Below are 18,318 nucleotides of genomic sequence, written 5' to 3' on the forward strand. Positions count from 1 at the left end.
GTGAAGGGGAAACTCTGAAATGCCACCACTACAATTGTTACAAGGGTCTTTCAAATGTATACTCATTCATTTATTCATTCAACAAATATTTATGCACCTAGTATGGTCCAGGTGCTGGAAACAGGGCTGAGCAGAACCAGCTCCCATCCCTGTGGATGCAGGCAAAGTGGCTGGCAGAACATTCTGCATATAGCAGGTGCTCACCAAACGGTGCTTGCCATTGCTGTCAGGAGCCGGTTGAGATCTGGGATGGGCTGGTGAGAATCTCCCTCTTTTATGTCTACTGGCTGTCACCCAAATGGCTCTTGTGCTGGAAATATTTAAGAAAAGGAAGTGTCCAGGCCAACAGCAAACACCGAGAGTGGGTTTGGTCAATATTTGCGCCTCTGTCCACTGAGTCTGCTGTTTGCATCAGCTATGGTGTGGGCGCAGGAGGGCCCAGTCTTGGGCATTGGTGGACAGACCAAGGCCAGGAGCAGGGTGTCAGGGAGCTCACAGCAGGCTCTTCTCATTCCTCTTTGCATCTAGAATAGGGGCAAGGGAGCACTGGTTGGGAGGCAGGGCTGGTTCAAGTGAGCTCCAGCTGCTCAGGGGAGGGCTTGATGGTGTCTGTGGTCAGCTTTGTAGACACTGGTGGAGGCCTAGCACAGGGTGGGCCTGGGAGCTGGGCCTGATATTTGGGCTGGTGTGGGGTCAGTGGGAGTCAAGGAGTGCCCTGGAGTTGGGGAAAGGCCCCAAGTCATCCTGTGCCAATGAAGAAAAATGGAAAGGCCATCGCCTGCTGTGCACACATATATGCACACACACAAGAACATATACACATGTACCTCCCCATCCCAGGAAACAGTCCACTTGCATACACACATGCACCTAACACCACACACTCACAGACCCACAAACACTCAGTAGGCCAAGCCCACACATGCATACATGTACACAAAACTCCCCACCTCTGTGGTCCTGTTGGATTGTGTGAATAGACACGCAACACCATAAACCAAGATGCCAACGTGCCCATTTCATGTCCACACTCACACATAAGAGCACACATTTTCCCTGTACATGTGACTATGCACACACACTCACATGCATGTATCAACACAACCCTCATCCACACATGTGCATATGCAAATTCCTTCATGCGCACACACAGTTCCTTGGGTCCCATCCAGCCAAGGTGGAGGCTGACGTTTGTAATGTGGAAAGAGACCGTGGACTAATCCATTGTGAGTGGAATGTGCATTTGGAGAGAGGCTGGGATGTTAAGCTGTGGGGACAGGTCACGCACACTTTCTCTTCTGTTCCCTTCTGAGTTAGGGCTCAGTTTGTGACTGGGATCAGGGCTCAGCATGTGATCAGGGTCAGAGCTCAGTAACTGGGGTCAGGGCTCAGTGTGTGAATATGTGACAGGGTCAGGGCTCAGTCAATGACTGAGGATGGTGCTCAGGTAGCCTTCTGCCCCTCCTAAAAGGGTCATGTTTCCGAGAGAGCTTGGAGGTACCAGGCTTGAGGGGTCATTGCAGCCATCCCCTTGCCTATGGGAGGGGGGATGGGGTCCTCATGGGCCCCATCCTCCCAGGCCTTGGCTGGGCATGATAAGATACCCTCCTAGAAGCAGCTTTCCTTCCAGAGATCTCCTGGCCCTCACTAAGGCCATAGCTGCCTAGCCCCAGGGGCTTGTAGTGGTTGGGAGCTGGGCCTGGCTACTGGCTACGTGGCAGCCCCAGCGCACATGTGGGATGAGACACTTTGGCAAAGGCCATGTTTGCAGGGAAAACACTTGCAACCACAAGCAAACTCGCCGCTCCCTGGGTCCCTTCCCAGTGGACTCTGCACATTGGGAGCCTTATAAAGTAGCCTCTGCATCTGCCTGCCTGGGGCAGAGGAGGGCTACCCTGGGGCTGAGAGTTCACCTGTCTCAGGAACCACCTGAGGTAGGCATGGGGCTGGGCTGGTACACCACTTCCAAGGAGGCTTGGCTTCCCTATCTGTTCAGTGGGGATGCTACCTCCAGCCACCCTCTGCAGAAGGGTCCTTCCACTCCTGGCCTTGCTGTAGGACCTGGGCAAGTGCCGCCATCCTGGGTCTCAGCAGACCCACCTGAGCAGCAGTCCCTCATTCCTGCCTGGCTCTCTCTCCCTGAGTCAGACACAGATCTGCCTATTTGGCCAGACTGAGTCAGGAGAGGATGGGGGCCATGTGAGAGGCCTACTCTTAGGCCATTTATCACCTGGCCAGGAGGGGATGAGGACAGGAGCCACCCTGGGTCCTCCCCTGGCTGAATTTGGTGGACAACTGGACACCAAGCTGGCTGTCACACGGGGCTGGACTCCGGCATCAGGTGATACAGTCCTGGGCATCTTCTTGGGACAGGAAACTACCCGCAGTCTCCCCATTTGGGAGTCTCACCATCCTTCTATGCCATGGCTTGGGTCCTGCACCTGGTCCCAGTCCACTGTGTGGCCCTAGGCAAGACCATTTCTTCTCTGGGCATTGGGGGTCATTTCCAGAAGGGACTCCCCCATGATTCCTGATGAAGCAAGCAAGGCAAGGTGATGGTTCCCAATGCAGAGATGCAAAAACTGATGTCTGTGGGCCTGGGGTAGGGCTGGGATCACCAGTCAGGGCTTGTTCCCTCCAGGCTGGAGTGGGGTTCGGGTGGCTCAGGGGTGGGCTGTTTTGGCTGAGCTCCCTGATGCTCATTTCTACCCCAGCCCACAGATCCTGTGGGCAGCGGCCAGGGCAGCCATGGCTTGGGCACGTAGGCTGGGCCTGCTGCTGGCACTGCTGCTGCCCGTGGTCGGTGCCTCCACGCCAGGCACCGTGGTCCGACTCAACAAGGCAGCATTGAGCTACGGTAAGCGGTGTGTTACCCAGTGAGTGTCTGTGAACCTGTACATGCGTGTGCAATCCTAAGTGTGTGTGCGTATCTGTGAACTCAAAAGCCCCATGAGGACCCAGATTTTAATTGGAAGTTGTGTGCCTGGCACCCAGACAGTGCCTGACACATGGCGCTGCTCAACAAATGCTTATTACATAAATGCGTGAGGGGGGAGTACGTCATGTGGCCAGTGTGCAAGTGTGCACATGTGACTTGCTCACATGCTTTGGTGATGTGGGCATAGGTCGGTTTGAGGGGCTATTTTTACCTGTGTGTGTCTACTTATGAGTTTGAAATTTCATAGAGCTGTGCCCACGTGTGTACTTAAGTGTCGGGGAGGGTGCAAGCCCATGATGCTGCCTGGATGTGTGTGCACAGGTACAGCTGTTCACCCTGGGTGTACACGTTTGTGTCTGTGGTGTGTGCACGCACGTGTGTTCTTGGGAGAGGTCTGTCTAGCACCGTGATGCAAGGAGTGTTCTAAAGTTACATCCCTTCTGAGCTCAGCGTGAGAGAATCATCCGCTCTCTGGGTCCCACTTGTGCGAGGGCTCTGTCTTATGGCTGTGCTGCTAGATCCTTCCAAGTCTTGCCCCAATCCCCTAAGGAGGGCACAATGAAGAAACTTAGGCCCAGGGAGGGACAGACATTGCCAAGGTCCAGGACGCCAGCACAAACATGTTTATTCACCTCGAGTTGCCTCCCGGTGAGAATTTGGTTTCCCACCAAAGCCAGGAGATCAGAAGCGGTTTCCCCCAAGGCCAAACTCAGATTACAGTGTGAGAAAGTCAGGTCAGACAGTAGATGGGACTTTCAGTGGCCCAGGACATGAAGCAGTGGCTCAGGGAAGTAGCAGGTTTCCCCCACCCCTGGGTAAACACAGCCTTCCGGGACCTCATATCCGGGCTGATGGGCAGGCAATGAAAGGGGTCAGTGATCCGTGCCAGAGCATGACATGGAGCCATTCATGGATGCCTGCAGGTAGGGCCATGAGGCCCGCGCCCTCCGCCGCCTTCCTGCCCTCTGCCCATCCTGTGCAAGCCTCCTTTGTCCCCAGGGAGCCCTCCCCAGCTTGCCTGCCTGTGTTTGTTTTTGGCAGAAATCTGGCTGGAGGCCCACGCTGGACGCATTGCTCCCCAGGCTGGGCTGAGTGGCTACTTCCAGTGTCCTCCCCACCCCATCCTGCAAGCCCCAGAGTTCAAACCCTGCGTCAAGGGAGCACTGTAGATGGAGTCTGAGGTCTGGGTGTGAGTCCCAGCTCAGCTGCAGATGGTTAGGTGGGAGAGGGGTGCTGGGAAACATGGAAACCACCGCCTTTATGCTTCTTGTTGGGGGAGACTAAGAACCAGAGAGGTGCAGGGACCCCTCAAGTTCCCACAGTGAGTCTGAGCAGTGGGCAGGCCTCTTGACTCCTCATTTGAAGCTCCCTTCCAGCACCATTACCTCTTATTCTAATTCAACTCCTGCTTAATTAGCACCTCTCTGGGGCTCAGCAGCACAGGTGAGTGAGGATGCCCAGAGGCTCGGGAGCCAGGTCCCTCGGTCCAAAGCCAGCTTTCCCTGGCCAGGTGCCCTCACCTCTCTGTAAACTGGGCACGATAACAGGAAAAGTAAAGCACTCAGAACAGGGCCTGGCACTACAGGATCACAACATAAACGATTGCCGCTATTATTACAAAAATAAATAGCAATGGTAGAAGCTAGCATTTGCTGTGCACTGAGTGTTTACAATGATCCTATGTGACAGATACCATTAGAATCATTGCAGATGTATAGATGGGGAAACTGAGGCACAGAGTAGCCACACAGGCAGTGAGTAGCAGTGAGCACTGCGGTTTGAAACCAGGATCTGAGAGACTCTTGAGTCCTCAGCCTCCAGGTGAGGCTGTCCCCTCCCCTCCCAAGGGACGTCCCCTCTGCTCCCATGGGCGCCTCCACAGCAGGCCAGGGATGACTGGGAGATGCCCCTTCTGCTTGGGAACTTAGGGAAGGCTCCCAGAGGAGATGGGATCTGGTTGGAACCTTGCAAGAGGGCAAAGGATTTTGTTGCTTTTGAAGGACGGGGTAAATCAGCAGGATTTTGAGAGGCAGAGGGGGAGAAGGAGGTCATGCCCAGGTAGAGAGGGCCTGATGCGAGTGGTGCACCCAAGGTGGGCTCATGGGGAGTCAGCTGCCCTCCCCATATGCTTGGAGTAAGCCTACCCCTTCCAGTCTGAGTACCCTCTGCCCAAGGTGCAGGGTAGATGGCAGGCAGTGTGTTCTTGCTACTTGGTGGTTCCCGAGGGCACCCTGACCTCACTCTACCCTGGCCCCACAGTGTCTGAAATTGGGAAAGCCCCTCTCCAGCGGGCCCTGCAGGTCACTGTCCCTCATTTCCTGGACTGGAGTGGAGAGGCGCTTCAGCCCATCAGGTGAGTGCTCCCCTCCTCCAGAGAAGGTGCTCCTGCCACCAAGTGGAGTGTTCCTGCTTGCCAGGTGGGTGCTTCAGTCCACCGGGCATGTGCTCCTGCCTGCTGGGCAGATGCTCCTATCCATGGGGCAAAGTGTTCCAGTCCACCAGATGAGCACTCTCCACTGAAGGTGAGTGCTCCCTCCCACAAGATGAGTGGTCACAAGATGATTTAAGAGAGGGACTCAAGATGGAGAAGCCGGGGCCTGGTGCCTCTGAATTAGTGAATTTCTGCCCTCAAGGGCTAAGACTGGCTCCTGGGTCCCCAGGGCTGGCAGGACCCTCTGTTTCTAGAAACTGGATACTGAATTTAGACGTGAATCTGAGCCTCCTTTACCTCCACCCTACTCTGCTTAATGCAGAAACTAAAGGCATAGGGATGTGGAGCATCCCAAACTTAGACACCCCTGGGCTGGTCAACAGTCACCTTCCACATAGGAACTAGGGCTCACTACTGTCAGACCTTTGGGTTTCCAAGAGAAGATATACATCTAGAATCCATCAAATTTGGAATGATAGCAACTAATTAAAAAACATTTAAAGGCCAGGCGCGGTGGTCCACGCCTGTAATCCCACACTTTGGGAGGCCGAGGTGGGTGGATCACCTGAGATCAGGAGTTCAAGACCAGCCTGGCTAACATATGAAACCCCATCTCAACTAAAAATACAAAAATTAGCTGGGAGTGGTGGCGTGTGCCTGTAATCCCAGCTACTCAGGAGGCTGAGGTGGGAGAATCTCTTGAACCTGGGAGGCAGAGGTTGCAGTGAGCCAAGATTGTGCCATTGTACTCCAGCCTGGGCGACAAGAATGAAACTGTCTCAAAACAAAAAAACAAAAACAAAAACAAACAAACAAAAAATATTTAAGACTTTAAGACCCTGGAACAATGGGTGGATGGTGAAAAAAACATCTGGCTTGGGGGCCACCAGTTTGAGATCCCTTAGGAAGAGCTGAAATGCAGTTCATGGCATGGTTAATAAAGGTGGAGAACTGGACATAAATACCCAGTGACCAAAGATGCCTAAATCACTTGTGGTCTGGCCACACAATGGACACCATGGGGCTGTTTGAAAACAGTGCCCAGGGCTCTTGTTTGTAGACGCAGGATTGAACCCAGGATTGTTGAGTGCACAGAAGCAGCTTCTGTACGGGGACCTGAACTGTACAGTGCAGAAATGACTTTCATTTAGGAAATAAAATAAATCACAGGTTAGCTGGAGAGTGCTTGGAGCTTTGAAGTGGGGGAGTTTGTGTTGCTGTAGGCTACGAGCTGCAGACATTGACTAGGATACCAGAGAGAGGATTTCTGCCTTCTGTGGTTCCTGAAGTTTTTCTTTTCCAACCTTCCCAACTTTCCAGGCAGGGGTCGGAAACTTTCAAAAACCTGAGCAATCATCTCACCCAAGTCCTGCCCGAAGCGGGGGCCCTTCTGCATGTTCTCCCTACCAGCTGGTGTCCAACCTTGGTTTGCATGCCCCGTGGTGATGGAGAACTCACCATCTTCCCCTTACCTCATGGTTCCAATTGTCAGAAAGCCCTTCTTTATAACATCGTGTGGGTATGGCTCAGAGCACCCCCCCCCAGAGTTGATCCCATGGTTTAATGGGGGCCACTCTGTCACCTTGATTACTACCCTGCAGGATCCGGATTCTGAATGTCCATGTGCCCCGCCTCCACCTGAAATTCATTGCTGGTTTCGGAGTGCGCCTGCTGGCAGCAGCTAATTTTACTTTCAAGGTCTTTCGGTGAGTGGATCTCCTTGTTAGGGGGTGAGAAGGGTTTTGGGGATGCTCCGAGGGGTACAGTGGGGGGACGGGGGATAGCAACTCCTCCAGGGCCCTCATCCAGGCCTCTTGACTCTCTGTCCAGTGCTCTCTCTCCCCTCATGCTTGGAGGGGAGCAAGATAGTGAGAACATTTCTGAGAACCCTGCTCAACAGCTCTGCAACTGGGCAGAGTCACTTGGCTTGTTTACCCCTCAGCTTCCTCATCTGTAAAATGGGATTAACTTCTGTAAAGTGCCAGTGACGGTTTGGTGAATGGGTTCATTGCTGTGATTATAATGACTGTCCTCTCTTTCCCAGGGCAAGGCACATGAGAGACGCTCAATAAGCATAACGATCAGAGTTATTTTTGTGTGCCTGGCATCTTGTATGTTACTGCATTTAATTTTCACACCATGAGCTGTGCAGTCAGAGGGGTCTCTTATCTAGCTTCTCTACCCTGACACTATGATTTTATGATTGCTTCCTGTGGGCCAGGCTCTGTGCTGGGTGTTTTCACATGATTATCTCACAGGAAACTCAGCACAGCCCTGCGAAATAGGTCCCACCAACCTTATGTCCATTTTACAGAAGAGGAAACTGAGGCTCAGCATGGTAAATGACTGGCCCAGGGTCTCACAGTGAGAGGCTCCGGACAGCCAGTGCTCACACCCACTGCTGCAACGTCTATGACCCCAAGTGGAGTCTTGAGGCTGGGGGCTGTGGGCCTGCCCCAGGTAGGGCCATCTCACTCTGGGAGTGGGGGGCCTGCCTGGGCCAAGTGGAGGGCAGGCAGGGGCTGGGGAATTTGTAAGATCTATCATCAGTCATGGTGGGCTCTGCTGGGCGGTGCTGCTCGGGCTCAGGACTGGCATCCCTACAGCGCCCCAGAGCCCCTGGAGCTGACGCTGCCTGTGGAACTGCTGGCTGACACCCGCGTGACCCAGAGCTCCATCAGGACCCCTGTGGTCAGCATCTCTGCCTGCTCTTTATTCTCGGGCCACGCCAACGAGTTTGATGGCAGTAACAGGTGGGTGCCTGGTGAGGGCAGGGTGATAGGAATCCCAGATGCCAAAGCTGTGCTGCTGTTTCCTGAGCTGCCCACTCAGGACTTTAACCAATGGCCACAAGGGCCTCAGGGGCCCCCATTATTGTGCTTGTTTTATGTCGGAGGACACTGAGGCTCAGAGAGGGGGAGAGGCATGCCTGAGGTCACACAGCAAGTGAGCAGCCAGAGCCTGGGACCTTTCCATCCCCTGCACCACTTGACAATACACACTAGCTATTAGCATACTCTTTGGGGAGGGATTTTGGGTGGATCAGACTGGCTGTTAGGACCTCGGAGACCCACCCCTCCTAGCAGAGATGAGGGAAAGGAAGCCAGGGAGGGCCTGGGACCCACCAATAGCCAGCTCTCGCAGGCCGCTCCCTTCTGCATAAAGGCTGATGGCAGCTCCCGCCTCCAGAGCACTTATGTGTGCTGAGCATTTGTTCAGGCCCTTTCCGTAGATCATTTCGTTTGATCCTCACAGTATCCTACCAGGTAGGTGTTAAGTATTTCCTGCATTTTACAGGAGAGCAAATGGAGGCCCAGAGCAGTTAAGTGACTTGCCTAAGGCCACCGGCTGACAAATGGTGTAACCAGATTCAGGCCCAGGCAGCCCGACTAATCCCATGGCTTGCAAATCCCCCTAGACCATGTCTGCACCTTCCCAATGTGAGCGGGGCTTGCTGAGGTGTTGAGCATCTTGGAGGCTTAGAAGAATGCAACGTATGCATCAAGACTGAGCTTTCTCCCCAGAGAGGGATGTGGCTGCGTAAACCCATTCACACTTGTGTCCCATGATCACCATGTGTGACTCATGACCCCTCACTGTCCTTATAGGCAGGGGATGCTCACAGCTTATTGAAGGGGAAATGGAAGCCCAGAGGCTTTGGGAACACAGAGGCCACCCTCCCACCTCCCCAGGGAGCTGGTTCAGCAAGGTTGGGCTGTGGCTTGGATCGACATTTTTGCAAATCAAGGAACCATAGGTGCCTATGGAGCACTGTTGAGTTGTTTAGAGGGGAAACGGAGGCCCAGAGGCAGGAAGGGATTTTATTAGGTGTGTCACAGAAAATTGGACCCAAAGCATGAAGCAGACCCAGGATCCCAGCTCTACCCCCTAACCCAACCTTTACTGGGCTTAGAGTGGCCACGAAGCCAGCTGGCCAAGGTCATGGCCAAGTCTGGCTTTTGCAACGCCCTCTCTGTCTCACGCGCCACATTCTTGGCCATTTCCAAACCTTGAGATAAATGACCCTCTCTTTTGAGACTCAATTTCCTCATCTATGGGGCCAATTATGCCAGCACTGTGTCTGGCAGATGGCAGGGCATCGAATGGAATTGATTGGCCTCCTGGCTGAGGATAGAGACTTCTCTTCCCAGACATGCGACTGTGCTGAATGACGGGACCTAATATGTTTGGGAGCCCGGGAACTCTTTCTGTGTTTCTCCCTCAGCACCTCCCACGCGCTGCTGGTCCTGGTGCAGAAGCACATTAAAGCTGTCTTGAGTAACAAGGTAAAGGGCTTGCAGATTTCTCAGAAAGGAGGGCATGGCTTCACCAAGAAGGCACAGTGAAGAAAGAGTGGGATTTCAGGCAGGGGGTACTTTGCTTGGGATTAAAAAAAAAAAAAAAAAGATGCCCCTTCATGGTCCCCATGAAGGCAGGGAAAAGGCTGGTGCCAGGTCCAGGGGAGTGATGGGGAGGCACAAATGAGGGCAGAGTTTATGGGGTTGGAGGGGAGGGGGAGGTTCATCCTCTTAGGGCAGCCCCAATTTCATGCTAGAGGGTGGATGGAGTGGGGTTCATGGGCCTGTGGTTTGTGAAAAGAAGACAGAACGAGAGTGAACGAGGGTGTGGGCATGGGGCCACCTGTGGCCTGGACGGGTCCTGGTCCTTTCCAGATGTGCAGTCTCTGCTCCTGGTTCCACATCTGTACTGAAAGAGACAAAGCCCCTCCTCCGTGGGGTGGTTGCAGGCATGAAATGCATTAACATTTCAGAAGAGTTCGGGACAGTGGTTGGCAGAGTGGGTGCTGCTATTATTATTACTATTTTAGCTCTTGTCATTGTCTGCATGGAGCTGACTTGGTGAGAGAGGGTAGCCCAGGGGCTAGGGTCCTACTGCCCAGGGGGAGCTCATTTTCTCCCCGCCCTATCCCATCCCAACCCCACTACTGCTTTAAGGGGCAGTAGTAGAGACGAAGTCAACCTCCTGCATGCCACCCCACACCCCCCAGAGGGCGACTGCAACATGCCCACCTTACAGATGAGAAAACCGAGGCTCAAGGGGTGAAGGTGGGGCAGCTCCTCTTGAGAGTCCTGCGGGATGCCCAAGTGGACAGCTTAACTTTGTCTGTTGGTCCAGCCTCTTCCTCTCCCTGTAGTCCCCCTGCTGCCCTCATAGCCAGTCTCTTCTGGGCAAGGGGCTTCAGGCAGCACTGCAGGAAGGAAGACCCACCCTCTCCTCTTCCTCTCGACCTCGCCCTGCCCAGTCTCGCCAGCTCTTGCCTGGTTAAGGCTGCGAGTGCCCCTGGCCTTGCAGTTCCTCCTCTGCCCCCATCTTCTATCACACTGATCCCAACATAATGTACTTCTCTGGCTGCCCATGGTGCCCAGGGAAAACCTCTGTAGCTCCCTGGCCTGGCATCTGAAGCTTGGCCTGGTCTGGCTTGCTGATCACTGCCTGCCTCTGCATGGGCACCACCCTCTCACCAGCTGAGCTTCAAGACTGAGCTCTCAGCCCCGTTGCAGCAGATTCCCTGCCTCCGTTGCTCAGGCCCAGCTATGACCACCTGGGCTGGGCTCCACGGCCTCTGTTCTTTCTTCCGTGCCTGGGGACCTATGCTCACACTGCCATCAGCCTTTGGGTTGCTTCTCCTCTGTTTCTTCGGTGCCTGGAAGGGGTCCCAGGAGATGCCCACTGGCGGGTGGAGGAAGGGATTCCAGGCATGGTGTATGGGTTGGGGAGGCTTCTAGACAGGGACTCTAGACCCCTCTCAGCCTTGTGCCCTCCAGCCTGAGGGCTGCCCTAACCCCAGCCTCCTTCTCTCTGTCTTACCACAGCTGTGCCTGAGCATCTCCAACCTGGTGCAGGGTGTCAATGTCCACCTGGGCACCTTAATTGGTAAGATCTGGGAGCCAGGGGAGGGGGCTGGGGCCTCTGGGACCCCCTGGAGCCCCTAGAACCCTCCAAAGGCTCCACTCTGGATCACGGTCGACCTCTAGGAGAGTCAGTTGTAGGGTGACTGAATTGTGAGCTCCCAAAACAGTGTAATTATTCATGAAATCTGGGAATCTCCAAATTCTAGAACCAAAACCAAGTCTTTGATTCTAGAATCTGTGTATCTTAGATCAAAAAATCTGAAAAACAAAATACAATTTTGAAATCATGAGTCTTAACATTGGAGAATCCAAGGACCATTGACACTTAGAATCTGGAATCATTCTAGAATCTAGAATCATCATTCCAAAGACCAGCTCTTGCCTCGGCTTCCCAAAGTGCTGGGATCACAGGCATGAGCCACCGCGCCTGGCCTCGCCCTTTGAAACTTCCCTGCAAGAGTATTCTGAGGCTCAGAGGAGTTGGGCTCTGAGCCATGCCTCCCTGAAGGCTGCTCGGAGGGTCTGTTAGGGAAGCTGGACTTCTGTGATCTTGCATAACTGGCCCCAGTGGGGTGTGCTCTTGGAGTTCTCATAGGAGACAGTGTGATGAGGTGGGAAGAGCATAGCTTTGGGGTCAGACTGACCAGGTATTACACTCCTGGGCAAGACTGAACCTCACCAGACTGCGTGTGCGTGTGTGCATACGTGTGTGTGTGCATGTGTGCATATGTGTGTATAAAATAACCCTACAGGATTGTAACGAGGATTGAATGAGATGCTGTAAGTCAAGCATCTGGACCTTGATAAGTGAGAGTTCTCTTCTTTTTCTGTGGTTGCTTCTCACCTTTGTCAGGGGATATTTGTGCCTGGACTGGGCCCTTCTCCTTCCTTCTAACTTGGGGTCAGTAGTCTCCCACCAAGGGGGAAAGCAGAAAGCTTACCTGTTAGAATTGTGCCTAAACTAAGAGTCAGCAGGCTGTGAGTAGCTCAATCCTGGCCATGTGCACTTTGCCACTTAAATTTGCTTATTCAGAGGCTTGCTCTGCCTCTTTTGTTTCGTGGCCTGGCTCTGGCTAATCAGGGTAATCAGACAATAAATAAACTTTTCTGGATAGATGAAACGTTGGTGAGCAGTGCTAAATATGCCATCTTTTCTTCTCTACCCTGGTTTCATGAAGGCCTCAACCCCGTGGGTCCTGAGTCCCAGATCCGCTATTCCATGGTCAGTGTGCCCACTGTCACCAGTGACTACATTTCCCTGGAAGTCAATGTAAGTGCCTCCTGGCCAGCCCAGAGCTGGGGGCTTGCTGCCTCTGGAGTCCTTGGTGTTCCAGAAGATTCCTAAAGGAGCGGGGGAGTGGGAAAGGAGAGGAGGAGCTGGAATAGTGTCCCAGCCGGGAGCATGCCACACAGGCAAAAGTGTGAACTACACATGTGGCATCTTGCAGGGGCTGGGGGGCAGGGAGTGGCATCTAGGAGTCCAGGTTCTGCCATGGAGCCACCTCCGTGCTGAGGCCCTGCTGCTTTTCTCCCACTTCCCCCTCCCACCCCTACAGGCTGTTCTCTTCCTGCTGGGCAAGCCCATCATCCTGCCCACGGATGCCACCCCTTTTGTGTTGCCAAGGCATGTGGGTACCGAGGGCTCCATGGCCACCGTGGGCCTCTCCCAGCAGCTGTTTGACTCTGCGCTCCTGCTGCTGCAGAAGGCCGGTGCCCTCAACCTGGACATCACAGGGCAGCTGGTGAGGGCCCAACCTGCAGCCCAGGGCCTGTGGGGCAAGAGCTCCCTGTGGCCCAGCCTAGGGAGACCTCCCAGAGGTCAAATCATGGGTGGGTGGGGCCGCTGAAGCTGGCGCCACAGGGTGGCTGTTGGAAGGGTTAAACGGGGGCTATGGGGAGCGATTGCTCAGGGGGAAAGTGGTGATCTGTCTTGGGGAGCAGCTGTCCTAAAACCTGTTGTGGCCTGGGGTGCTGATTTCAGAGGTCGGATGACAACCTGCTGAACACCTCTGCTCTGGGCCGGCTCATCCCGGAGGTCGGTGATGTTTCTGATCATTCCAGGGACTGAGACAAGGGACTGGGGTGGGGGTTCTCTGGGTCATGGGATCTCTGCTGGCTCTTATCTGTCCCAAGTGAAGTTCAGCGTCTGTCCTTAAACCTACTCCTCCATCTTGGGGAGGCTCTAACTTCTGCCCAGACATCACACTCTGTCTCTCTGTGCCTTTGCTTGAGCAGTGTCTGCTGTTTGGAATGTCTTTCTCCTCCCTTTCCCTTATCCTTCTTCAAGACCAAGCTCAAGGTCACCTCCTCGGGGAGATCCAACCCCCTCGTCTTGTCCAGCGGCCTGTAAGACCCACTGGCTTACACAGAGGGGGGACCCACCTCTGTGCCCAGTCACATACAGCGCCATGGTGGCCCAATCAGCATTTGAGGAGTGACTGACCAGAGAGCCCGCCAGCCGCTGCCTCAGCAGGGCCTCCTCCGCCTCTGCCTCCCCAGGTGGCCCGCCAGTTTCCCGAGCCCATGCCTGTGGTGCTCAAGGTGCGGCTGGGTGCCACACCTGTGGCCATGCTCCACACAAACAACGCCACCCTGCGGCTGCAGCCCTTCGTGGAGGTCCTGGCCACAGCCTCCAACTCGGCTTTCCAATCCCTCTTCTCCCTGGATGTGGTGAGTGCGGTGGGGCCGGTCGGAAGGCAGGCAACTGTCACAGAGACCTCCCTCCCTGCTTCACTGTCCCCTCATCTTTGCTCTACTCACACTATTGTCTTCGCTGTTCCTTGAATGTGTCAGGACACTCCCGCCCCAGGACCTTTGCATGTGCTGAGCCCTCGGCCTAGGACTCTCCCACCCTGGCTCTTGGCATGGCCAGCTCCCCCTCCTCTTCCAGGCCTCAGCTTAAATGTTGCAGCCTTCCTGGTCTACCCTGAGTAAGAAGGTCCCCATCAGCCTTCTCGGCACCTCCTCTCTGCATTTGTGGCCCCTGCCACTCTCTGAAAGGATGGCGCCTGGTTACTGTGGTTACGGTCCCCCTCTCCCACAGCTGGCAGCTCGTTCCCAGGACAGGGAGCTGGTCTGCCTTGTTCACACTGTGTTGTTGCCAACATTCAGCGTGGGGCCTGGCACATAGCAGGGGCTCCACAGACACCTGCTGCCTGAATGAGTCGGGAGATGGGTGGGAGGCTGGGTGGCTGGTGCCCCCCTCATGGCTCTGTACCCTCTGACCCTGCTCTCCCCATGTGCCCAGGTAGTGAACTTGAGACTCCAGCTCTCTGTGTCCAAGGTGAAGCTTCAGGGGACCACGTCTGTGCTGGGGTAAACGAGCCCACCTGGACCCAGCAGCCTCAGTGTGTTCTTCTGTGCAATGGGTCCATCACCACCCTGGGTCACGGTGTTAGCCAGGGAGCCTGGGCGTAGGGAGGTGCCAGACCCTGTCCTGAATTCTCCTGCTTCTCTTTCAGGGATGTCCAGCTCACGGTGGCCTCCTCCAACGTGGGCTTCATTGATGTGAGTGGGGGGCTGGGGCCTCTAGAAACCCCCGTCCTGGGTAGGGCACACCTTGAGCCTGGGGAAGGGATGGCTGTGTACATGTGCTGACCCGTGTGCCTGTGTGTGCCACTATAGTCAGGCTTCCCCGGGCTGCTTGGGGACAGTGGCCAGTCAGTCCATCTGCCTGATACTCTGCCTGGCAGTCGATGACTTGTCACCCAGCCCTCACCCCAAAAGTCCATTGGTCAGTTGGACAAAGAATGTCAGCTGTCCCTTCAGCCAGGTGATGTGATTGGGTCATCGGCCACCATACATCCACTTGTCAGCTGGCATGCCATCAACATGCCCCCCTTCTACCCAGCTGTCAGTCTGTCTGTCTGTCGGTCATCTGCGTCAGGCAGTCTGCTGGCCAGTCCACCTGTTGGTCACACAGTGCGTGAGTGTCCACAGTCAGTGCCTGTCCCTCAGCCTCCACTCCGGTGAGCACTGCTGCTGGGTGTGATCCTGCGAAGGCTGAGCCAACCATGGGGGTATTTCTGGGCCCCACTTGAACCCAGGACATGGGTGATCTGCCTTCCTCCCTGTGCCTCAGCCTCTGCCATCCATCTGTTGTCTGTCTGTCTCTGTGTATATTTATGTATGTGCCTGACTGTCCATCTCTCCTGGCCCTTCGGCTGGGACGGGCCCATCTCCCTGGTTCCGTGGCCACAGACAGATCAGGTGCGCACACTGATGGGCACCGTTTTTGAGAAGCCCCTGCTGGACCATCTCAATGGTAAGCCCTGCCCTCCACCCCAGCAGGGCCCCTCTGGCCCCCTCCATACCCCACATCTGCTCAGTGCTCAATCCCAGCCCCCTTCCCACCTCCCAGGCTCACAGGGTGAGAGGGGGCCTCTGGAGTCTAGCAGCCCATGTGTGCATGCTCCTTGGCACATATCTGAGTAGCAGCTGTGTGATCTTCACCAAGCAGCTGTGTGATCTTCACCAAGTTCCTTTTTCTCTCTGAGCCCCAGCTTCCCCTTCTGTAAAAGGGGTATAACAATAATGGCATCCATCTCCCAGATGCCTGCGAGGACTCAGTGCTGTGATGCACATGAGGGCTTCAGCACAGGCTGGCTCCAGGGGACGATCCTTTCTTCTTTCTCGCCTGCAGCTCTCTTGGCCATGGGAATTGCCCTCCCTGGTGTGGTCAACCTCCACTATGTCGCCCCTGAGATCTTTGTCTATGAGGTGAGAGCCTTTGGGTGTGACCAGAGGGGCCTCCTTCACTCAGAGGGACTGATTGAGGTGGGGGTCACCTCTCTCCCTCCCCCTCTGTGGCTGCCAAAACCATGCCATGAATCCTTAACTGCAATGAAATGAAAAGTCCGGGATGCCAAGAGATGCTGGGTCAAAGGTTTCACCCTTACTTTAGTCCTCATAAAATATCACACCAGGCCACACTCGGACAATTGGGGCCTTCACTTGTCCCGTGATCCTGTGCCCTGGAATGGGCACAACCCCTTTGATATCTGGAGCAGATGACAGTGGGACTCCTTCCACTTTGTAGACAAACTGTGCAGGCTGGATGGGAGTAGGGAACTTCCTGAACTTTCTAAAATTGCTTTCCCTGGATCTGAAATTGTGGGCCCAGGGTGAGATTCAGTCACAACACTGCCCAGGGTGAGATTCAGTCACAACACTGCCCAGGGTGAGATGCGACAACTGCTTTCTTCTGCACCTGGGATATAAAAGGAAATTCAGTCAGCAAGACATGCCTAAGACAGAAAGCTGAACCCAGGTCTCTCAAGCCCAATGTCTCACGTGCTGTTCATACCCGATGAGTGTGACCTGCTGATGTAATTCCAGGGAGGATGCCCTTGTTCCTTAAGAACTACTGTCTCAAGGCACTGGGGTGATCATCCGCCCCCACGAGAAGGAACGATTGGTACACAGAGGAGCAGGGCTCTGTGGGAATTTCCCTAGGACTTCCCAAAACAGGCAGTTAGTGGCTGACCCACCTTGACACTTGACCCAGTCACTGGGTCAGAGGTGAAAAGTCCCTAGTCCAGTACTGTTACCAATGGAACTTTCTGCAAGGATGGAAATTTATACTGTCCAAAGCAGCAGCCATGATAAGCCACAGGTACATGTGGCTACTGAGCACTGAAATGTGGCTAGTGCAACTGTGGACCTGAATTTTTTATTTTGTTTCATTTTAATGAATTTCCATGTAATTAGCCATAGGACTAATTAATTAGCCATAGCCACTAATTGTGGCTGCCTTATTGGACCACAGAGCCCTAGACTACAAGCTACACTGGGGCAGGAACTGGGTCTGGCTTGTTCTCTGCTGGCTCCCCAGCACCTGCCACAGGGCTTGGCTTATAGTAGAGGCTTGATGAAGATTTACTGAATGAATGAATGAATGAATGATCGGCAGCCCTCCAGAATGCTCCTGCAGTGGAGTGTAGCATAGGGGAGCTGTGGGGGGTGCCTGAGTCTGCTGGAGAGAGTTGGACTTGGAGAAGATGCTCCACGGTTCTGGGCTCCCATTCATAAAGCATCAGTGGTATCCACCATCGGAGCAGCAACCAGTGCCTTCCATGGGGGTCTCACTGCATCCTCACAGTGACCTTGTGAGGTGGAGGCTGTTACTACCCCCAAAGTGACAGACTGGTAAACTGAGGCCCAGAGAGGCAAAGGACTCTCCTCACAACCCACAGCAAGAATGGCAGAGCAGAACTCAGAGCCAGGCTGAGGGGGCGGCTGGGGTCCTGCCTGTGCCTCCTCTGACCTGGTCCATGGTTTCCTTTGCCCTTCAGGGCTACGTGGTGATATCCAGTGGACTCTTCTACCAGAGCTGAGGCAAGACATGGGCCAGCTCGCTGCTCAGGCGAATTTCTCATTTCAAGCCACTGGGGAAACTGAGGCAAAACCATACTTAGTCATCACCAACAAGCTGGACTGCTTAGCTGGGCTGTTTTATCTTCCCTGAGTGCCTGGGTCTCCCTCCCTCACTTCTGCCCTTTCCCTTCCTCCTCCTCTTCTCCCTCTTCCCTCATCTCCCCCCTCCTTCCTCTGCCCCACCCCAGTGTGGAGCAGACTGCTCCTCCAGGCTGTATAGACCTGCCCTCTTGCATTAAACAACTTATCTTGAGCTGCAACTTTCAGCCAAGCCCAGCAAACTCTTTGCATACCTAAGGCCAGTTCCCTACATGCAGTCTCCAGGTTCTGTCTGTCCCTGGAGCCACCAACGCTGCCTGGGAGAAGAAGAAGACATAACCACATCTCTGTTGATGACATCTCTGTTGATGACATCCATTGACTGTGTCACCTCTTTGCCTGGGGGAGCTCCTGTTTTGAAAGAGGACCCTGGAGAGCCGCATGGATGAGCCTGAAGTTAGAGCACCATGGTGGCACTTTGGGCACAGTGCCCCTTGCCTGGCAGCTTGCCCCATCTTGTAACTAGAACCTCATAAGAGCCCCATGAATCAGGCAGGCAGAGACTGGAGTTCCACTTTATGGATGTGGGGACTAAGGTCCACTGAGGAGGGGAATGCACGGTGCCTCAGAGCTGGATGGTGACATGACCTTCCTTCAATCCA

General features: G+C 54.5%; 1 protein-coding gene across 1 annotated transcript; it reads left to right on the plus strand.

The window, feature by feature from the left end:
- The first annotated feature begins 1,877 nt into the window (after nt 1-1,877).
- On the plus strand, nt 1,878-17,877 carry BPIFB2 (BPI fold containing family B member 2). The gene is made up of 16 exons (XM_003814731.4): nt 1,878-1,934; nt 2,715-2,857; nt 5,198-5,291; nt 6,971-7,075; nt 7,976-8,122; nt 9,595-9,655; nt 11,204-11,264; nt 12,421-12,512; nt 12,799-12,984; nt 13,224-13,277; nt 13,742-13,912; nt 14,490-14,557; nt 14,704-14,749; nt 15,443-15,506; nt 15,885-15,961; nt 17,536-17,877. Exons 2-16 carry the CDS (start codon nt 2,749-2,751, stop codon nt 17,575-17,577), a joined length of 1,377 nt encoding a protein of 458 aa, XP_003814779.2. The 5' UTR covers nt 1,878-1,934; nt 2,715-2,748; the 3' UTR covers nt 17,578-17,877.
- Nucleotides 17,878-18,318: the final 441 nt, after the last annotated feature.

Source organism: Pan paniscus, chromosome 21 (assembly GCF_029289425.2).
Source record: "Pan paniscus chromosome 21, NHGRI_mPanPan1-v2.0_pri, whole genome shotgun sequence".
NCBI classification, from domain to species: Eukaryota; Metazoa; Chordata; class Mammalia; order Primates; family Hominidae; genus Pan; species Pan paniscus.